Here is a 23,333-nt window from a genome sequence, read left to right as displayed (position 1 = left end):
CAGACCCTCCTCTTCATCAAGGAATCTCAGAATGCAAAACAAAGCATTCTGAGATTTACCAAGATAATGAAAATGTATAGGCTGTCTTGAATGAAAGTTATAAGATGTTGGAGCTAAACCAATAATGGCCCTCAGGAAATACAAATTTTTCTTGTTAGATTGCAAGGCAAAAGCAAGCCAGTAGGGCCATTACAGCTGGGCTTTATCTTATTGTAATGGAGATCTTACTGAAATGTAAAAACTAGGTAGTGGTATGAAAACAGAACTGGATTCAAATGGAAAGCAGAATTGAAAGGCAAGAATTTAAAAGGAAATTTGAACAGATTACTGAGAATGAAAGAATTAATTTTACATAAGCCTATTTTAGGGAATACAAAGTTCACATTCCAGAATGTGGCAAAGCACGCAGATATCCTATGACTTCATTTATTTCACCCTACAACAAAAAACAAATAGAAAAAAAAAATTGAACAGTGATTGCTAGAGCTGAGAGTGGGGAAAATTACTAAATACAAAGAGATAGCACGGGAACTTTTGGGGGTAATAGGAAAATCCTACAACTTGAATTTGACAGAAATGTCAAACTTCATAGAACTATACATCTGAAAAGAGTAAGTCTTACTGTATATAAATTATACATTAATACATCTTACTTTTAAAATTATAAAAGAAAGGATAGTGACTAGATACTGAACCCTGAGTAATGATTTGCGTGCCAAAATGTTTAAGGATAAGGATACTGATATCTGCATTGTACCTTAAAATGCATTGAAAGGGTAAAATGATTTGATAGTTGGCTGGAGGATAAAGAGATGACAGGTAGACATGTAATAAAGGAAACATAGCATAATGTCAGCTGTTTAGAACTTTTTTCAAATTTTCTTTTTGTTTTTCTCTGAGATGGTCTCGCTCTGTCACACAGGGTGGTATCAAACTCCTGACCTCAAGTGATCCACCAGTCTCAGCCTCCCAAAATTCTGGGATTACTGAGCCATCGTGCCCAGTCCCTCAAATTTTCTTTATATCTGAAAATTCCCATAATAAAATAACAAGAAAAATTATACAGACACACTCATGACCGCACACATACATAATTTGTGCATACAATAAAAGGTTTCAAAGTACATCATCACACACCAAAATATTGACAGCATTTACTCCTATGTAATCTGTATGCTGGGTTGATAATAGATGGGAAATGGGTGGTACTTTAACTTCTTTCTCTATAAAACTTTGTATTGTTTAATTTAACTATAAAACTCTAATTTTTATTAATTTTAATTATAGTACAATAAAGTAAATGAGGATGATATATTGCTAATTTTGTAAGTATATTGGAAGTTGTAGACTGGAGAAAAAGGCCTTCAAGCATGTGAATAAAATCTGAAAAAATTTTAAGACATACCCTAATGGATTAACAGAGAATTACAGGTGCATTAGCATAGGTCTCTGCGAAAGGAGTCACAATCAAGCTCTTGAGCTCTCTCTTTAATTGTCCCAAACTCACCTTCAAACTGTTTTATTGAAACCTCAGCATTGATAAGGCTTTGCTTGTTCATGAATAGAACTATTATTGGAAGCAGATAAGTGCACAGTTGTGGCTTTCTCCCCCATCTTCAACGTTGCTTTCTATGTCTGAATAGATAAGACGACTGTTACTTTCCATGGCTTTTTTCCTCACATAAATATTCTGTTATACCATGACTCCAAATCTCAATTTGGAATGTCATTTATCTGTATTAATAAATCAGAAAAAGAGTGTGGAAGGAATTATGAAGACATTACAAAAATTTCAGGTGCAAATTTTGACATCAGCCTAAAATACTCTATCAAAGCTTAATGATTTTCATTGGAGTGTTGGAACCAGGCCCAGAAGTAATAAGCTCGATACCTAACAAGTTTGGCTCTGTGTTTCCAGTCAAATCTCATCTTGAATAGGAATCCCCACGTGTCACATGTTGAGGGAGGGAAGTGATTGGATCATGGCAACGGTTTCTCCCATGCTGTTCTCCTGATAGTTCTTATGAGATCCGATGGTTTTATGAGCATCTGGCATTTCCCCTGCTTGCACTTCTCTCTTCTGCCACCATGTGAAGAAGGTTCTTGCTTACCCTTCACCTTCAGCCATAAGTGTAAGTTTTCTGAGGCCTCCCCAGCCATGTGGAACTATGAATCAATTAAACCTCTTTCCTTTATGAATTACCCACTCTTGGGTATTTCTTTATAGCAGTATGAAAATAGACTAATACAATACTTTTAAAAAATCAATTTAAAAAATCACTTGCTAAGATATCTATTAAGAAATAGATGCAGCCAATGCAGGAGCCATATCCTTGGCATCTCCGGCTTTACTACATGACATGAGCAATGAGTTGTGCTAATTTCAAAACATATATTAATAATCATTATTGTTCAACTTTGGGTAGTCACTTAGTATGTTATATTGATAAATTTATCAAATTTAAAATATTAGACTGGGATAACAATAGGCAGGGCTAGCCTGACCAAAATGACAAATTAAAGGTAAAACTTATTTTGGTATTATATCATTTAGATATCAAAGCATGTAGGCATGTAGGTGTGTGGAGGAATGAGGGGATAGTTCTTGACATCTGATTGCTCTATGAAGTCTTCACAAATTTGTATAAGGAAAGAACTGAGCTAGCATTAAGGCTGAGTTCTAAGGCCAGATGAAAGATGAAAAAAGCAAATACTAAAACTCGTAATAGTGATATATTTTTTAACAACAAAGTATGCGTCAGATTAAGGTCACCCATCATTGTCAGGCCTCTGAGCCCAAGCCAAGCCATGGCATCCCCTGTGACTTGCACAGATGGCCTGAAGTAACTGAAGAATCACAAAAGAAGTGAAAATGTCCTGCTCCGCCTTAACTGATGACATTCCACCACAAAAGAAGTGAAAATGGCCGGTCCTTGCCTTAAGTGATGACATTACCTTGTGAAAGTCCTTTTCCTGGCTCATCCTGGCTCAAAAACTCCCCCACTGAGCACCTTGTGATTCTCACTCCTGCCAGCCAGAGAACAACCCCCCTTTGTAATTTTCCTTTACCTACCCAAATCCTATAAAACGGCCCCACCCTTATCTCCCTTCCCTGACTCTCTTTTCGGACTCAGCCCGCCTGCATCCAGGTGATTAAAAAGCTTTATTGCTCACACAAAGCCTGTTTGGTGGTCTCTTCACACGGACGCGCATGACAATCATGCTTTTTGAACTTACAGACAATCCATGCTACAGATATGCCCTAGGTAAATTCTCCCCATCCCCATCCCTCCTCCATCCCCATCTCAAGTGAATCTCTTCGTGTTTTTCTAAGATCTGGCCACATTGATCTTTTTATAAATTTTAAAGCATACAATATTTTCTCCTGTTTCAGGATTGTACCTGTGTTTGTTTTGTTTTGTTTTGGATCTCAGTCTGTCAGGCATTTGAACCAGGGTGACTTCCTCCTGAATAGGGGGCGAGGTAAAAATGAGGCTGAGACCTGCTGAGATGCATTTCTAGGAGGCTAGGCTTTGTTAGTCACAAGATAAGACAGGAGGTCATCTTGTTTCAAAAGATATAGGTCACAAAGACCACACTGATAAAACAAGATGAACCAGTCGCATTGGCTCATCCCTGTAATTCCAACACTTTGGGAGGCTAAGGTGGGTGGATCATTTGAGGTCAGGAGTTCGAGTCCAGCCTGGCCAACATGGTGAAACCCTGTCTCTATTAAAAATACAAAAATTAGCCAGGCAGTAGTGATGTGGGCGTGTAGTCCCAGTTACTCGGGAGGCTGATGCGGGAGAATTACTTGAGCCTGGGAGGTGGAGCTTGCGCGGTGAGCTGAGATCATGCCCCTGCACTCCAGTCTGGATGAGAGAGTAAGACCCTGTCTCAAAAAAACAAAACAAAACAAAACAAACAACAAACAAACAAACCTGGATGTGGTAAAGAAGTCAAAACCCACCCAAAACCAACAAGGCAATGAAAGCAACCTCTGGCAGTCTTCGCTGCTCATTAAATGCTAATTATATTACATTTGCAAGCTAAAAGCCGCCCCCACCAACACCATGATAGTTTCCAAATGTCGTGGCAATGTCTGGAAGTTATCCCACATCCTCTAAAAAGGGGAGGAATCCTCAGTTCTGGAAACTCCCCACCCATTTTTAAAGGAGTTGCCAGAACTGAAAAGCTCTCCTTTTTAGACCATACAGGTAAATTTTTAAATTTTTAACTTTTCAAATCCATCCGTTGTTTAGCATATGACCAAAAAAATCCCGTAAAAATAGCCAGCTAACAGCCCTCGAGACTGCTGTGCCTATGGAGTAGCCATTCTTTTGTTTCGTTACTTCTGTAAGAATCTTGACTTCATTTTACTCTGTCGACTCACCCTAAGTTCTTTCTTGTACGATATCAAAGAACCCTCTCTTGTGGTCTGGATTGAGACCCCCTTCAGGTAACAGGTCTAGGATCATTTTTGAAAGAAAGCTTCCCTAAACTTCAGTATAATTTAGGCTCCCTGTAATATGTTCTCTTATGTCATGTTTTTTTCAAAGCGCTTACCATATGTGTAATTATATATTTTTATATATTCAGTTGTTAACCACATTTCTCTCAATTGGCTCTAAATTCCAGAAAATCATGCACATGACTGCTGTGTTCACTCTCACTCCATCATCGACTCACACAATGCTGACTGCATCGGAAGGACACAGTACATGTCTGTTCGATGACTTAATATTCTGTTATTTATGCAAATGTCATTTCATTCTTGGAAACAGATATTGCTTTGTTTCCTCTGTAGCCCTCAGAATTCCCAGCACAGTGTTCTGCATTATTATTTCTAACGTGAAAATTGGTGAAATTTTCAAAATATTAGGAAATCATATTTATTGAGCCCATACTAGGTAATTAGTATGGGGTTGTTATGCCCAGACCGTTTATTCCCCGAAGAAGACCACCGGAGTCCAGAGTCAAAGCTAAGCAGCAAGGATCTTTATTACAGGTTCGAACCTGGAGCTCTCACTTGCTCGTGAAACGAGACGGGCAGGAGAGCTCCCCTACTGAGCTCCGAACAATGTTATATAGTCTAAGGAAAGTAGGCATAGAATCATTATACAAATTGGAGGTATGATTGGCTGGAGTTTGAACAAAGCGATTTGGCAAACTATGATTGGTTCCCGCCATTTCTGATATTTCAGTACAACCCTTGAGGCGGAAGAGCAGTTTTACACAAAGGCAGTTAATTATATTGCATCAGGTTGCACGACCAGTTTATGGCTATCTTGCTTAAACACACCTTGTGACCTGGCTATCTTACTTAAACATTCCTTGTGACCTGGCCTCAGAAAGAGAAACATGTACTTACAGAACTTACGAAGCCTCTGGTACGTGCAAAGATTAGAGAGCAGAACAAGGGTGTAGCGGGTGGGGGGCGGGTACACATCTATCTTTGTGTCCTTTCATTTCTCCCTTCTCATAAGTAACTGGATGTCCAATCTTGGATTTCCAGAGTCTTATAATATAGCCTCACTTTCTGGGTGCAGGAGAGGCTGGTGATGGCTACGGAGGACCATTAGTTGGATGGTATCAAACCTTTCTCTGACAAATTGTAAAATTTTATTTACCACACAGGGGCCTATAGTGAATAGAAGTAGTAAAGACATTAGGGGGCCTAAAAGGGGTGCCAGAAGGGAAAACATTGAAGAGCTCCACCAATTGTTAGCGGCTGTAGTGAATTGTTGCTTTTTCATTTCTAAGCTTAGTTCGTGTAGGCGTTGGACTCTTTCCTCAACTAACCCTGACTCATTTATATAGAAACAGCATTCTTCTTTGAGGAACATACAGGTACCTCCTTTCTCAGCCGTGAGTAAGTCTAAGGCTCTGCGGTTTTGAAGGGTGACCTGTGCTAGGGAGGTGAGCTGCCGCTGAAGGGAGGCTAGGGAATAGGCGGAGTCTTCCATAGCAACAGAGAATTGTTGTAACAGCTTGTCGTTTTCTATCATGGAGTGTTGTAGGGCCCCTCCTGCTAACCCCGCTGCGACGACAGAGGTGGTTAAGGATATTCCGGCAATTAGTGGTAGAAAAACTGCTCGTCTATGTCGCGCAGTTTTAGTTGGGGCGGTCCCTGCCCAGCCTATGAACTCTGCCGGGGTTAGCAGTGTCAGTCGGGGAACTAGGGTAACAGGGATACACAACTGTCCGTCAGAGATGCTTTTGGACAGAGTTTTTAACAGAGTCATATTACACCAGAAGAACACACCAGGGGGAGCATATATGGGACTATTAGGGTATGTAGCCGATTGGTTGCAGAGGCTGTTGCTAAATGCCGAATAACAATAGGGGTATTTCTCTTGGTATGGGTCACGGTACAGGGCTACATCGGGTATCGTGACTATCGATGAGTTAAAACCTGTATAGTTTGTGGGAGGGGAGGATAGAGGAACAGCCGTTAATGGTGGTCTTCCTAGGGTTGCACACATAAAGCAAGAGGACAGGTCGCCTAAACCAGTGAGGTTGGCGAATGCTAGCCCTTCCCGTAATAGAGTTAGCCAGGAGAAGGGCTGCAAGTCTTGTGATAACTTGGTTTCTTGCCTGTGGATTTGTGTGTGGATTAAGGGTTGAATCTGGACTAGACTTCTCCACAGATATAAATGGCTACTGGGCCAGGTACTAGTTGATGAGTAATATACTCCCCCATGTTGTGGGGTTGTCCACCGAGAGTCCCATGGGTCTCTAATTATCCAAGTGTAAGTGACGGGAGACTCAGTTTTGTAAAAATACCACCCTTGTCGTTCTCTCCAGTATCGGACAGAGTGCGTCTTACAGTAGCTATATGGGCAACCTGCACTCTGGTGCCACCAATAATTTTTACAATTATATTCAGTTTGATCATATTCAAAACAGATCATGGGTGTTGCTGGTTGGGCAATCTGGAACCTAGTGAAATTGAGGTAAACTATAGTATTACACCCTGAGGGGGGGCAGTCTGTGCTAGCTAGCAGTTTACCCGCTTGGGGGGTTTCCCCGGGGTGAGTTTTGTTTTCATAGAGCCAGAACCTCCAGACATAGGGATTAGACGGCGCAGCAGTGAGGAGAGTCAGATGCATAAGGCATAAAAGCATAGGTAAGCTAGACATGGTTACGGCTATGGGGATGACGGCGCGGGGTTAGCTTTAAGGGATTGTTCTTAGCTTTGTCTACAGTCCATGTAACCGGTGCTCCAGACGGCTCGAGAAGGTCGGATGTTGGGTCCACTGGTTTGACGTGTGTGTAGTGGATCCACGAAGCGATGCCTTCTACTTTGAGAGCGGTGGGAGTAGTCAGGAGTACTTGCAGTGGTCCTTTCCACCTGGGTTGAAGAGTTTCTTGCCGGTGGCGCTTGACTAGGACCCAGTCTCCCGGCTGGAACGGATGAGGCGTCGGCGGAGGTCCTGCCTCGTACAGTTCTCGTAGTCTGGGCCAAATTTCCTGGTGAATTTTCTGTAAGGCTTGTAAGGAGAACAGGAGCTCAGAGACATTTTCAGTTTCAGGTTTGAGTAAGTCATCTTTTAGACTGGGGACCAGGGGTGGGGGTCTGCCATACATGATTTCATATGGTGTGAGGCCTAGTCTGTAAGGGGTATTTCGGGCCCGGAACAGAGCGTAGGGGAGAAGTACTACCCAATTAGCGCCAGTCTCCATGGTCAATTTAGTTAAGGTCTCCTTCAGAGTCCGATTCATCCTTTCTACCTGTCCTGAGCTTTGGGGCCTATAAGCACAATGTAATTTCCAATTTGCCCCCAGAATGGAAGCCAAATCCTGACTTACCTTACCAACGAAGGCTGGTCCATTGTCTGACCCTATTTGGACGGGAAAGCCATACCTGGGGAGGATTTCTTCCAAAATTTTCTTTGCTACAACCTGAGCAGTTTCTCTCTTAGTTGGGAACGCTTCTGTCCATCCTGAAAAAGTATCTACAAAGACAAGTAAGTACTGATACCCATATTTTCCAGGCTTTATCTCAGTAAAGTCTATTTCCCAATAGATACCAGGCCTAGTTCCTCTACACCTAATTCCTGTGGTGGTCTGGGTTTGGGGGCAAGCGTTGTTTAGTTGGCAGGCTTTGCAATTTGTTGTGACATCGCTGGCCAGTTCAGCTATGCGCCTGATTCTAAACTTGGCGTGCCTGATTAAGTCCATCATTCGCCGGGCACCCAGGTGGGTTGTCCGGTGGATGTGTTCCAACACCTGCCGTCCTAATTTTTCTGGTAGGATGGTTTGGTCATTTATATCAGTCCACCACCCATTTTTAACCTGTTTTAGTGGAAGCGTGTTCATCCATTCGCGATCCTGTTCGGTATAGTCGGGAAAACATGGCAAATTTCGCGGGCCAGGATCGGGGAGCTGGAGCGCGAGGAGCTGACTGGGAGCTTTTGCTATGCTCCTTGCGGTTTGGTCGGCTAAGAAGTTGCCTCGAGCAATTGGCGTAGTTGGTTTCTGATGCCCAGGGCAATGTACAATAGCCAATTTCTTTGGTTTCCACAAAGCAGTTAATAGAGCTAGGATCTCTTGCTTGTTTTTTATTTCTTTGCCTTCGGCTGTTAATAGTCCCCTTTCTCTGTAGATGGCCCCATGTATGTGCGCAGTAGCGAAAGCATAGCGGCTATCCGTGTATACTGTTAGTTTTTTCTCTGCCCCTAGGGTGAGGGCCTGTGTAAGGGCTATCAGTTCGGCTCTTTGGGCCGATGTCCCTGGAGGCAAGGGTTCCGCCCAGATTACCTCAGTCTCTGACGTTACAGCCGCTCCTGCATACCGCTGGCCTTGGTGGACATAGCTGCTGCCATCAGTGAACCAGGTGAGTTCTGTGTCGGGGAGCGGACGATCTTGCAGGTCCTCCCGCACCCCATGCACCTGAGCCAGTATCTCAGTGCACTCATGGGACGGGGCGTCCAAGTCTGGATTTGGCAGCAGTGAAGCAGGGTTTAAAGAGGTTGGGGGCAGAAAAGTTATTCTGAGGGGGTTTAACAGCAGTCCTTGATAGTGGGTGAGCCGGGCGTTACTCATCCATCGGTCCGGCGGCTGCCGGAGGACGCCTTCAATGGCATGCGGGGTTATAACGCGCAACTCTTGCCCCATGATAAGTTTATCAGCGTCTCGGACCATTAGGGCGGTCGCCGCGATTATCCGGAGGCAGGGTGGCCAGCCAGCAGCCACTGAATCTAATTTTTTTGACAAATAGGCAACTGGCCTCTGCCAGGGGCCTAGGTACTGTGTTAACACGGCTTTTGCAACACCCTTACTTTCATCCACGTATAAGTGGAAGGGTTTGGAGACATCAGGGAGCCCCAGCGCGGGGGCTGATAACAAGGCAGTTTTGATTTGCTGAAAGGCCAGCTCAGCCTCTTCCGTCCAATTGAAGGGCTGCCGTTCCTTTGTTGCCTGGTATAGGGGCTTGGCTAACTCAGCAAATCCGGGTATCCATAACCTACAGAACCCTGCCGACCCCAGGAATTCTCTCACTTGCCGTGTTGACTGGGGTCTAGGGATGCGTAGGACTGTTTCCTTTCGGGCTTTGGTTAGCCAGCGTTGCCCCCCTTTTAATAGGTACCCCAGATAAGTTACCTCTGACTTGCAGATCTGAGCCTTTGTTGCTGAGGCTCGGTAGCCTAGCTCCCCCAGAGTCTTCAGGAGGTCCTCAGTCCCTCGAACACAAGTTTCCGGGGACCTGGCCGCTATTAAGAGATCATCAACATATTGCAAAAGAGTTATTTCAGGGTGTTGCCGCCGGTACTCACCCAGATCTTCATGAAGGGCTTCATCGAACAGAGTTGGCGAGTTCTTGAACCCTTGTGGCAGTCTGGTCCATGTTAGCTGACCGTTGATGCCCCTCTCAGGATCCGTCCATTGAAATGCAAAGAGTTCTTGACTTTTGGGAGCCAGAGGAAGGCTGAAGAAAGCGTCTTTTAGATCAAGAACGGTATACCACTGTTTTTTGGGATGTAAGGCACTCAGAAGGGTGTATGGATTGGGCACAGTGGGATGTATGTCCATGACCCTTTTATTAACTTCTCTTAAATCCTGTACTGGCCTGTAGTCCGTACTGTTGGGTTTACGAACAGGTAACAGTGGAGTATTCCAGGATGAGTGGCAAGCCCGTAGGACTCCCTGGTCTAGGAGTCGGCGGATATGGGGCGTAATTCCTTCTCTTGCCTCCAGGGGCATAGGATATTGCCGAACCCGAACGGGGTCCGTCCCTGGCTTAACTTCCACAAATATGGCAGGTCGATGTTTAGCTAGCCCCAAGCCCCCAGTTTCTGCCCACGCTTCAGGGAAACGCTGGAGCCAAGAGTCAATTCCCTGATCGGGGGGCTTTTGCTCTTGATGGAGTCGGTACTCATCTTCTAAGGTGACAGTCAGGATAGATATTGGCCTGTTTTGGGAATCAGTTATCTTGGGCCCTTCTGGCTCAAAGTGGATTTGGGCCCCCATCTTTGTCAGCAAGTCCCTCCCTAGTAGAGGGCAGGGGCTCTCTGGGATGACTAGGAAGGAATGGGAGACTTTTCCCGTTCCTAAGTCTACAGTCCTCTGGGTTGTCCAGGGGTATTTTTTGATGCCTGTGGCCCCGTGCACCCAGGATGTTTTCTTAGACATTTTTCCAATTGGTTTGGTTAGGACTGAGCGTTCCGCCCCAGTATCGACCAAGAAGCGAACTGGGGACCCCTCCACTTGCAAAGTTACCCTGGGTTCGGGGAGGGGGTCCGAACCCCGTCCTCCCTAGTCAGAGTCCTGGGTAACGAGTACGGAGGTAGGGTTAGCTGGTCTCCGTTTCTTTGGGCAGTCTTTAATCCAGTGGCCACGTTCCTTGCAATAAGCACACTGATCTTTTTCTAATCCTTGCCTAGGGCCTTGCTTTTTCTGCTTTCTGTTTTGGCCATTTCCTGCCTGGGGGAAAGCTGCTACTAAGACTTTGGTCATTTCTTTGGTTGCCTTGAACTGTTTTTCTTCTGGAGTATCCCTATTATTATAAACTCGCTGGGCCATCTGAAGGAGGTCCTGAATCTGCTTTCCCTCTAAACCTTCTAATTTCTGGAGTTTTCTTTTAATATCTGGTGTTGCCTGGTTTACAAAGGACATTACTACCGCTGCCTGATTTTCCGGTGCTTCCGGGTCCATAGGGGTAAACTGTCTGAAGGCTTCCATTAATCTCTCTAAATACACAGCGGGGCTTTCTGTCTTACCTTGTAACACAGAATATACTTTAGCCAAATTGGTGGGCTTGCGAGCTGCAGCCCGGAGACCCGCCATTAGAGTCTGGCGATAAATGAGCAGTCGTCCCCTACCTTCTGCCGTGTTGTAGTCCCATCTGGGCCGGGTCAAAGGGAAAGCCGCATTAATGAGGTCAGGATTTGCAGTTGGCTGGCCGTCATCTCCTGGAACCAGTTTTCTGGCCTCAACTTGGATTCTTTCCCGCTCCTCCGTTGTGAACAGGATTCGGAGGAGCTGTTGACAGTCATCCCAGGTCGGCTGGTGAGTAAACATGACACTGTCTAACAACGAGGTTAGATCTTTGGGATTATCTGAGAACCGAGCATTTTGGGACTTCCAATTGTATAAATCACTGGTGGAAAAAGGCCAATACATGAGACGGGAGAGCCCGGTATCATCGAGCGATCCTATTTCTCTGAGAGGCAGGGCTACAGTGGAGTCAGGGAGTCGGGAAGCTTGGTCCCGCTGTACGCGGCCTCGTGTTCGGCCGGCCGGCCCCCCCAGGTTACTTTCACTCTCGGCTGCTTCCGCTTCTCGGTTTCCCTCTACGGAAGCACCACCCTGGGGGACTAGGTCCTGCGGGATAGGGTGCTGATATGGTGGGGGAAATGTGGGTTCTAACGTTAGGGGGTCCTGGCTGTCCGGCAGCACAGGGGCCGAGGGAGCAGAGGGAGTCTTTTGTCTTGTAGGTCGCGTTACTAGGACTTTGCAGGGCTCAAGGATGAATGGAGTTATCCAGGGTGGTGGGTTTTCCACAAGATCCTGCCACACTAGAATATAAGGAATTTGATCAGGATGTCCTGACTGCCCTGGCAGGAAAATCTTAGTTTTTACCTTAGTAATAATAGAGAGACAGAAAGTTCCTTCAGAGGGCCACCCTACGCCGAAAGAGGGCCACTCCGAACGGCAGAAAGTAACTAGCTTTCCCTTCTTTAGTTCTACGCTTAAGTTACGCCCCCGAGCCTTCACATCCTTAAAATTGGTAACAAGGAGTGAGAGCGGCGTGCTCTGGTTGTTGCCCATCTTTGGACTGCTCCTACAAAGAGAAGGGGGGACGAAAATGAGTGTGAAGCAGAGGGGAGTATCCGACAGGTCCGGTCCTGGAGGGGGAAGAAAAGGTTTTATGTTTCGTTTTGGGCTTACACTTAACACTTAACAATAATGGACAGACAGTAATAACGATGAGCATTCGCGAGCGCGTGTCGGACTTCCGACCTGAGTCAGACGGGGCAACCAAGGATGGAGGCCCCCAGATGGGCACTGGGGAACGTCTCCCACCAGTCCCGAGTGGCTGTCTTCTAGCGCGTCCGCCAAGACCGTGCCACTTACAGAACAGACCAATACAGATTACAGATTACGGATTTCGCGAAATTTCAGGGAGACAGACAGAGACAAAGACAGAGACAGTGACAAAGCCGGCTTACCTACAGATTAAGATCCGTTGACTTGGGAGTCTGGTGGGCTTGGGGGAAATCCCGGACGAGCCCCCATTTGTTATGCCCAGACCGTTTATTCCCCGAAGAAGACCACCGGAGTCCAGAGTCAAAGCTAAGCAGCAAGGATCTTTATTACAGGTTCGAACCTGGAGCTCTCACTTGCTCGTGAAACGAGACGGGCAGGAGAGCTCCCCTACTGAGCTCCGAACAATGTTATATAGTCTAAGGAAAGTAGGCATAGAATCATTATACAAATTGGAGGTATGATTGGCTGGAGTTTGAACAAAGCGATTTGGCAAACTATGATTGGTTCCCGCCATTTCTGATATTTCAGTACAACCCTTGAGGCGGAAGAGCAGTTTTACACAAAGGCAGTTAATTATATTGCATCAGGTTGCACGACCAGTTTATGGCTATCTTGCTTAAACACACCTTGTGACCTGGCTATCTTACTTAAACATTCCTTGTGACCTGGCCTCAGAAAGAGAAACATGTACTTACAGAACTTACGAAGCCTCTGGTACGTGCAAAGATTAGAGAGCAGAACAAGGGTGTAGCGGGTGGGGGGCGGGTACACATCTATCTTTGTGTCCTTTCAGGGTTAACCATTATATTTGTGAATCTCAGTTTTATTTTCTGTGAAGTTAAAATGATGTGCTAGATAATATCAAAGTTTTTTAGGAACTGCTATTCTTGGCTTTTTAAAGATTCTGCTTGCCTATCAATGTCAGTTCTATTAATTTAGTGGAGGAAAAGGTAGTATCTTCCTAAAACAAACCTGTTAAATAGTTCAAGGCAATCTCAATTTTTCCATAAAAGTCTGCAACAAATTCTCAAATCTGAGAGAAAACTACCTACATAATATTGAGAATATAATTTGGCTACTGAAGATATATGTATCTTTTGAGTAGACTTTCTAGAGCTTTGTTAAAATTAAAATTGGTGGACTGATACTTGTATATCAAAAGATGTCTAAGGTAGCCAAAACTGGCTTCTCATGAAACAGGAAAGGAAATCTGATTGGCAAGCTCACGTTTTCTCTAAAAGTACTTGTCTCATACCAATTTTATACCAGATGGAATATTGCTTGATGGTACTGGGCTATTATTTACACACCTGTTGTCACTCAAATTTCAGTTTTATTCTTCATATTATTATTCCAAAATTAACCTAATAGAAAACACATAATATGATATGTTGAGGAATGATGATGTATTATTCCCTCAGAGTAAAAGTCATACCTCATTTCTAAAATGAGAGAAAGACAAAGTTAATAGAACATATTTTGATGTATTTGATTAGAAACTGAGTGTCTTCATATATCTGCATTCATGATGGCATTCCAAGGGAGAGAAAATAAAGTCTTACTTGAAAGTACAAACAAAAGATAAGAGAAACTGGCACATTGACATGTCAGAAAATTTCTGTTGGTAGTTTAGTTGAAGATCCTGAGAGGAATTGTATACCGTTCCTGAAAGATATACTTTTATTTTTAAAAAGTCTTGTATTTTTAGCACTCATTGGCATAAGCGAGTTCAATTTTGTATATGTCAAATTTTTTCACGTGCTAAAATATGTTGTATACACAAATCAACAAATGATTTAAAATATAAAATCAAATGTTATATTTGTACAATGTGTCTATATCAATATGTATTCATACATATGACTCAAGATATTCATTATATCAAACTTAGAAGCAAGCCCTATGTCAGAAAAATTAAATTTTTGTACCATTTCAACATGGGATATTTGGCTGCTTTGGTTTATTTTGCTGATTTGACCAACTGGGACTGTATTAGTCTGTTTGAAATTGCTATAAAAAAAAATCTGAGGCTAGGTAATGATGTATTTGGCTCATGGTTCTGCAGGCAGTACAAGAAGCATAGTGATGGCATCTGCTCCTGACGAGGGTCTCAGGAAGCTTACAACCATGGCAGAAGGCAAAATGAGAGCTGGCATATCACATGGTGAAAGAGGGAGCAACAGAGAGAGGAGGTAGGTGCCACACTCTTTTAAACATCCAGAGCTCATGTGAACTCAGGGTGAGAACTCACTCATTACCATGAGGGTGACACCAAGCCGTTCATGAGGGATCCACTCCTATGACCCAAACATCTCCCACCAGGTCCCACCTTCAACACTGGGGATCATGCCTCAACATGAGATTTGAAGGAGACATACACTCAAGCCATATCATGGATAAAATTTCCTTCTTCTATTATCGTATTTTAGTTTCTTCATATACAGGATATGATATAAAAACTTATATCTGAAAATACATGAGTTATTTTATTTCTTACAATATATGAACAACCTCTTAATATAGTTAACAAATATTTTTGGCTCCTGCTTATGCTTATTATACATAATTAATGTTTCATTTTTCTTTGGTGGAGATTAGACATGGAAGGTTGTGAACTTAGTAATAGAGGAGAAATGCATGAGGATTTTATGAAAAGTCTTCCCCACAGAATCTCCTTTTATAAGGCCCAAGATTCCTGGTATTGCTGTGTTCCCGTGCTGGAGGGTATGGCAAAGAGAGTGGCAACGAATAGAGTAGCTGGGAAGCGGGCAGAGGAAGAGATCAAAAATCTGAGGTTGATGTTTTCAAGCATGCCTAGCTCTGTTTACCCCTTCTTCTCAAACTAAATTATATGTTGATAACCAGGGAAATGGTTTTACAATGTTTTCAGATAACCAGTAAAATGGTCCTCTTCCTCTGAGATTGCAGTTGTCAGAGAACTTACATTTCTCCTACTTTTCAAACTTGTCGAAACATTCTTCAGAGGTTACCTGCATCGTAGACAATTTCTACAAGGTCAACCTCTATTTCCTAAAGATACATTCATATGTGGAGTTCACCAGGATTTGGGCAGTTGAAGAATCTCTCATGTAGGCAGAAAGCAAGGGCAGAGTGATCAATATCTGAATATTCCTTGCAATCGTATTTGATAGGAAACAACATCTTTTCAGCTTAATCTGTTTCGTTAAATGTTGAATTTCTATTTCATTGAGGTGAAAGACTAAATAAATTTAAACACAATCTTGCTTAGAGATGAGAGAAAGTCCTTATGTTAGGTAAAGAAGGAGGTAGTGTAGAGAGGAACATAGTTTGGCTTCAGTGCTCCATACTGAAGCACAGCTTTTAAATGTTTAACACTAAAATCTACCCATATCTATTGCTGGGAGCATAGGAGAGAGAGGTCTCATTTGTGTTGTCGTTATTCTATTACAATGGACTCCTGAAGTATGACAAAGGAGTCTTGAGACCCAGTAGAAATCTGGATAGAAACCTGGCTCTTTTACTGTTGTTCTCACTTTATGATAGAAGGTTTAGTTCTCTCTTGCTTTTGAAAGTAGAGAGCAAGGTAGGTTGATGGCACTTTTCTCACGCATCACACCTACATCACTAAACATTAGAATGCAACTTGATTTTGCTGGGTCAATTCTTAAGTGAGTGATACTCAGAATACCCAGAGAAACAAACTAGAGGTAAGGAAACATATCCAGTTAAGAGTACACCTGCTCTTCACTCTATTAGGGAAATCATGCATCTTACTCTATTACAGAGACTCTTAAAGGAGATTGTTGTTATCTCTACCTCAAAAATAATAAAATATAGCCCAGGTATTCAAGTTCCGTAGTTTATCGATGTACACACAGCCACAGAGACAAGCTGTGAGTCAGTCCTAAGTCTTGATGTTTCTAAAAGCAAACTCCATTTGTAATAGTACACTGCCATTCACGGGCGGCTAGATAATTTGCAGGAAATAATGCAAATTGAAAATTGGGATACCTTATTCAAAAAGCAAAAATGGTGTTATTAAAATATTAAAACATAAAGGTTTTTTCTTTCATTGGCTCTTTCTTGACTCATTGTGATTTAATATTTTTCTAAGTAAGGCAAAATATAACTTTATTTAATAGCATGAATTAGCCATTTATTTGTATGTTGTGCAATGCAATTTTAAAGGCAAATATAAAATACTTAATTTGTATGCAAAATTACCCAAAATATACAATTCATATTTCTTTATTTTTGTCTTTTTTTAGTCATGGCCTCGCTGTATCTCCCAAGCCTGAGTGTAGTGGTGTAATCATAGGTCACTGCAGCCTCATCTCACCTCTACCTGCAGCAATCATCCTGCCTCAGCCTTCAGAGTAGCTGGGACCACAGACACGTGCCACCACACCCAGTTAATTTTATTTATTTATTCATTTATTTATGTATTTATTTTTGTAGAGACAGGTTCTCACTATGTTGCCTCGGCTGCTCAAATTCCTGGACTCAAGTGATCCTCCCACCTCGACCTTCCAAAATGTTATGATTACAGGCGTGAGCTACTATACCCAGCCCATAATTTGTATTTCACAGCTCAAACACACCTATCTGCTTTATTATGACCAAAACAGCAGAAATGCTGCACAACCCTGGCTAAATTGTTCTTCTTGTAATTATGATATGTGCATATTCTACCAACTCTCTCTGCTTCAAACTTACTGATGATTAAGGAATGATTGAAAAAAGGGATTATGGATTTCCTTATCTTTCCCATCCCATTTCATTGTTTTTAATTTAAGTAAGAGGCTATCCAAGGAAGTAGCACAAGAAAGAATATTGTAGAGCTGCCTGATGATTCATTCTGGTAGAATGCCACCACTTTCTTTCTGTGTTTGGAATAAGTTATGATTTGAGTGGAAAGTGTAAGCTTTCTTGTACTTTGTACTGGCTTTGTGACTTGCTCAAGTTCTAAACATTTTGAGTGCTTACAAAACTCTATGCTTATGGGGTGTCACAATGCTATAGGTGAATGGGTTTGCAAGGAATGGCAGACACGGATGTTACATGTATCTCCTCCTTTCATGCACATCATCCTTTGCCTTTGTTTAGACAAAGACCCTTTCCAGAAATTAACATTGGATTGAAATTCAATTAAGAAATTCAAAGCAGCAAAAACAGAGCATTAAATCAAGCACAGTACAACTGCAAAGGTCACACATTCATGAAGCCAGCTCTACAGCTTTTTCACATTCTGAGCTGTGGGGCCATATAGGACAAGTAGAGCAATATTCTCTGAAATTAGCACATGACAACAGAGGACAGTGAACAAATTACATGTCAGTATACCTTCTTGCAGAGGGCATGGTAGCCAATTTGGTGAAAGAAATTCATGCCCTGGAGGTCTAGTGAATAGGCCAAGTGGGATTGACTAGGTATTTGAGGAGGTTGACAGTGATGAAATAAAGTTAAGTAGACCCAGAAATTCAACAACCATTTAATAAATAACTGTGAATGCAGTAAAGGAATGTTATGATATTGATGGTTAGTAAGCAGAGTATAGGTATAAAGAAGTTATATAACTATGAGATCACTAATGTTAACTCCATTATAAATGAAATTTAAAGCAGAGAAGTAAGAGAAGTGTCATTTAAATACAGTAAATACAAGGAGTTAAGTCCCTCAGAGTGACTAAAGTGCATGTGCTTCCAAGATAATGTACACAACACTGAAATAACTAAAGTGAATACTCAAAAAGCAAGTTGTTATTAATATGACAGATATTATTATCAAAGCAGTTGATAGTGGAAGAGATTGACTTCTCAGTAAAGTTTTCTCTGCCTAGTTTAAGTATACAAATAAGCTGTATTTGGTTTAAAAAGACAGAATTTTTTTCTTATTTATATTAAATTATGGTTATACAAATTTACATAATAGAGTTAACATAACTAACTCTATAATATTTCTAGATATAAAAAAGGAAGACAACAATGTTGTAAAACAATTTCTATTCCCAGGTCTGACAAGTTTTGGAATGACATGTCCGTATGTTCAACGGTTCCTCAAAGGCTGTAAGAGTCTGTGTGTGTGCATGCATGTGCATATATAATTTCAGGAATTTGGCTTATATAGAAGTTAATGCAACATGGTTGTACTGATTAAGTCCACTCAGTATCTTCTAAAAGGGCATATAGAGTTCTCCTCTACATAAGCAAAGCAGATGATATCATGATATGATTACATAAAAAAGAGACAAATATGAGGAAATAAATTCCATTTTGCCATTAGCTAAATATACTTGAAACTGTTCAGTGCAAAATATTGAAAGTAAGAGAGAAAAAATCTAACTATTTAGGAGGTACTGCAAATTTGTTTTCCCTCAAAATTCATATGTTTAAATCCTAACCCACAATATAATGGTATTAGGAGGTGGGGGCTTTGGAAGGTGATTAGGTCATGAGTGCAGAGTCCTCATAGATAGAATGAGGGCCTTTACAAGAGAGACTCCAGAGATCTCCATTGCCCCGTCCAACATGTGAGGTTACAGCAAGAAGACGGCCATTTATAAACCAGGAAGTGGGCCCTCACGAGACACCAAATCTTTTGTCAACTTCATCCTGGATTTCTCAGTCTCCAAAACTGTGAGAAATAAATTTCTGCTGTTTATAAGCTAGCCAGTCTATGTTATTCTGTTATAGCAGCCCAAATGAACTCAGGCAAGAGGATAAGAGGAATTACAAAGAAAGATTTGGAGGAAGTCATTAAAGAAGTGATCAAATGTGAGAAGAGGCATACAGTATAGAAGTGGTTCTGTCATTTTATTTTTCTGTTTTTATAAGTTGTGAACAATTAAAATGTATCAAATATTTCAGATAAATGGCATCAAAATTATTTTGTTGCATATGAGAACACATTTCAGGAGCAGAGTCAAAATTAATTAAGCTGAAGGTAAGTTATGTTTATTTAGATATATTTAGGAAAAAACTCAACCAACCAATTCAAGAGGAATTGGATAAATAAATAATTGTTACTGGTTAATATTAATCTGTGGCTTTTCACAATGCTATATATAAATTTCCAACATCAGTGAGTATAAAAAAGTAAGTCAGCAAAAATAATAGTATCCTTATTTTATGAAGGATGTATAGAAGAGATGATGCACAAATCAAAAGGTCATATGGTCACAGGATCCTTGGGGTGTCACTTCACCAGCCATATTCCTCTGTGGCCAGTGTTGCCTTTGCTCAAGTTTTTCTCAGGCCCACTGGCCTCATTAAGCCTAGTCAGTCTGGCAGGTTGCGCTTGGCTTGTGCCATCTGCCCAGATCCCATCCCTGCTAAAGGCAAGCCAGGCGTGGAGCGACTAGGGGTGCAAGAGCATGTGAGTGTAGGGTCTGGTCACTGCGTACAGTCAAGTACACTGACTGTGACAGGGTGGGCAGTTCCAGGCACCAGCACGGGTGCCACCTCCCTTTGATGCTGTGGCTGGACCAGGCATACAGCAAGCAGTTTCCGTTGCAAGCACTGGGGAACGTGGTGGTGTCCAGAAACTTGGAGATGCCAGGAACTGCAGAGCCCCAGAGTGTCACAGCCCTGGCTTGGGGAACTGCTAAGTCTGGGCTCCCCAAAGGGTCACAGCTCTTCTCTCTCTTCTTCTTCTCATCGCCTACAATGTGACAAATAAGGGGCATGTTTCAGCCCTGTTTGTGTTACAGCCCTGTTTGTGTTACAAATTGCAGGGCTCTGCAATTTGGCAAGTCTTGAGTTCTTCTCCCACTTCTAGAAAGAATGAAGTAAACACACAAGTGAGATAAGCCAGGCGAAGAGGTGCTTTATTGAGCTACAAAACAGCTCAGAGAAGACCCGCAGTGGGTAGCTCCTCCCTGCAGACAGGTTGTCCCATCTTCTGCTTCAGTCTGGCTGAGTCTGGCATTTTTATGGGCCTCAGAAGGAAGGGAAGTGCATGCTCATTGGTCTATGGGCATGCCCAAAAAAAGCACCATAAGTTCTCATTCTGGTCCACAGAACTGGCAGCCCGGCCCACAGGCATCCAGCCCTTTCTGGCCTGAAGGTGGGATTTCACCAGAGACCTGTCCCTTTCTGCCCAGGAGCCTGTCTGCCTCCTGCCACCATTAACCTGCAGTCTAATATGCCCATGACACCTAGGCTGTTCATGCCAAGGGGTGTCAGCAGGCCCACACCAAGCTGCTCTCAGCACCCCCTTAGCCTCCCTCTCATGCTCGTCAGTACCTAACTTCCAGAGGCGGCCGAGGTGGCAGAGAGCTGGCATGTCAGACCTTTTCTGAATGTGCGCACACCTGGCAGATTGCAACAGCACCCAGGCTTGGCCTCAATTTGCTCTGAAATTGCAGCAAGAGCCAAGAGCAGGAAGAGGACAGGCAGCAGGAGTAGGCACTTCTGATACTGTGGGGGAAGGGAGGCTTCCCAGGCACCCAAGGATGCAGAGGTGAAGGGATTCCTGGGACTGCAGCAGCAGCTAGGCAACTGCAGCTGTGCCCAGGAGGCCAGGGCTCCTGCCTGCTCCCAGGCCCCAACAGCATAGGGATGCCTGGGTCCAGAGTCACGACTGGGTGTCTGCACCTGTGCCAGGGAGCGTGAAGCTTCCGCCCTCCCAACTTGGTTGGGGGTGGGGCTTCCACCTGTTCCCAGCTCCTGCCAGCTCCATGGAGCACGTAGCCCTGGCTGCACCTCCCCCACTGCAGCTGGCATCATGGCAGCAACCACTTTAGAAGGGCTGCTGCTGCCATCAATATAATTAAAATCATCTCATTTTATATAATAGTATAAAAACTTGTATGTGCGAACTAATATTGATATATATTTTTTAAATGTATTCATAGGGAAAGAAAAAATACTGGTCGAACATCTTGACTTACAACTCACATTTCATTTGTTTCTGCTCAGGCAGTTTTTGGAAAATATACCAATAAACTTTTCCTCTAAACTGTATATAACTATTGGCTCTATCTAGTTTCACATTCACATTACGTAAAAAATTTCAAAAAATATCTACCAGGGGCTTGCTATGTACAAGCCACATGGTAGGGCGAAGATAAAGAAAAGATAAAAATTTCTCTATCACAAAGCTCCTAACAAATTATAGAGACAAGACATTAGCTTTTCTAAAGCAATAGAACCATCAAAAATATCTCCAACTTTACTAATTAAATGTTATGGTACTCTTTTAGTGTTCTATTGCTGTGCAACACACTACCAAATCTTAGAGGATTATAACACTAGCTTTTAAGTTAGTTTTGTGATCAGAAGTTTGAAATAAGTTTCACTGGGCTAAAGTTAAGGTTTCGTTAGGGCAGCATTCCTTCCGGAAGCTCTAAGAAAGAATCTATTTCCTTGCCCTTTCCAGCTTTCAAAGGTCACTAACATGCATGATCACTTTTTCATTTTCAAAACCAGCAACAGTGGGTCCAGTTCTCACATCACATTATCTCGCCTCCTCTTCTGCCTTCTACTTCTGGTTTACAGGTCCCTTTGTTTACATCTGGCCTACATAGATATTCTAAAATCATCTCCAAATTTTAAGGACAGCTGGATAAGCAATTTTTTCTTTTTTTTTTTTTTCTTTTTGAGACGGAGTCTTGCTCTGTCACCAGGTTAGAGTGCAGTTGCACAATCTTGGTTCACTGCAGTCTCTGCCACCCGGGTTCAAGCGACTCTCTTGCCTCAGCCTCCTGAGTAGCTGGGATTACAGCTGCATGCCACCACACCCAACTAATTTTTGTATTTTTAGTAGAGACGGGGTTTCACCATGTTGGCCAGGATGGTCTCGATTTCCTGACCTTGGGATCTCCCCTCCTCAGCCTCCCAAAGTCTTGGGATTACAGGCATGAGCCACTGCGCCAGACCAGTAAACAATTTTAATTCTACCTACAACCCTATTTCTATTTGCCATGTAATGTAACATATTCACAGTTTCTGAGGATTAGGTTTGTATATTTTTGAGCATCAATATTCTGACTAATATAGGTACATCTGTCAAAATTTGAATACCAGAGGTGATAATGACTGAAGTTTGAAAAAGTAGGGATTAACTATGTAAAAGATATGACAACTAAACTAGGCTCCTATATGTATGTAAAATTCAAAACAGCAACTATGTCGATTTTGAGGTTATCAGACAGCGAAATATCTTTAGTTCAAATTACTAATTCCTATAAAGTCAGGACTAGAAGTTACTCCATAAGCCATAAGTATAAATAGTAAACATCATTACATATACATGTTTTTTACTCAGGTCACCAAACATAAATTAATCAAATAGTTATTGGGAATCATAATTTTTGATACAAGTTTTAAGTTCAGCACAAACTTTGACAGATATTTTGCAATTTGTTCTAACATAGGCTATAAAATGGCACATGTTTTTATTATGATGCCACAATATAACTGAAAACATATTCAGAAAAGCACATGATTTAGTATAGTTTCAATTATTTTCAAGAAAATCCTACTATTTTAGTTTATATCATAATATTTTAATTCCTGAGGTTGACAATATTCAATGAAACTGTAGACTTCCAATTAATCCAAGTATACAATTATTTTTTAGAAATACACATTTCCTGAGCCAAGGAGGAATGCTGAATTTTATAAAGTATCTCTACCTCTAGATGCATCGGAGTCAGTAGACATTTTTTTCCCTCATTTTAATCTGGATGTCTGGTGTCTCAGGGAGAAAAAATTAGTTCTTATTTCATGAACACCTCAACAGACCTCAAATCTAGATGAATGACACAATTACTTGGATACATAATCCATTTTTCTATAGTGACAATCTGCCCTAATGCTTTAGTGGCGCTGCCTTCAAAATGTGATGCTAGATGCCCA

At 42.3% G+C, this 23,333-nt stretch overlaps 1 protein-coding gene across 1 annotated transcript; it reads right to left on the bottom strand.

The window, feature by feature from the left end:
- Window positions 1–379: 379 nt before the first annotated feature.
- LOC141408933 (uncharacterized) lies at window positions 380–13,278 on the bottom strand. The gene is made up of 3 exons (XM_074021575.1): window positions 11,325–13,278; window positions 7,906–9,716; window positions 380–436 (listed from the first exon to the last, which is right to left on the bottom strand). The coding sequence occupies exons 1-3, from the start codon at window positions 12,271–12,273 to the stop codon at window positions 380–382; spliced, it is 2,817 nt and encodes a 938-aa protein (XP_073877676.1). The 5' UTR covers window positions 12,274–13,278.
- Window positions 13,279–23,333: the final 10,055 nt, after the last annotated feature.

The sequence above is a fragment of the Macaca fascicularis genome, chromosome 17 (genome assembly GCF_037993035.2).
Source record: "Macaca fascicularis isolate 582-1 chromosome 17, T2T-MFA8v1.1".
Classification (NCBI taxonomy): domain Eukaryota; kingdom Metazoa; phylum Chordata; class Mammalia; order Primates; family Cercopithecidae; genus Macaca; species Macaca fascicularis.
Note: the sequence above shows the minus strand (reverse complement) of the source record. Positions and strands in the feature narration are given on the sequence as shown.

Excerpts from the sequence above, each read along its gene's own strand:
- LOC141408933 (XM_074021575.1), bottom strand. The coding sequence starts at position 12,273 with ATGGGCAACAACCAGAGCACGCCGCTCTCACTCCTTGTTACCAATTTT. Across the intron at positions 9,717-11,324 it reads GGACTACAACACGGCAGAAG|CGGCCAGGTCCCCGGAAACT; the intron begins GTAGGGGACGAC and ends ATCTCTTAATAG. Across the intron at positions 437-7,905 it reads CTAAGAGAGAAACTGCTCAG|GGTGAAATAAATGAAGTCAT; the intron begins GTTGTAGCAAAG and ends TTTTTGTTGTAG.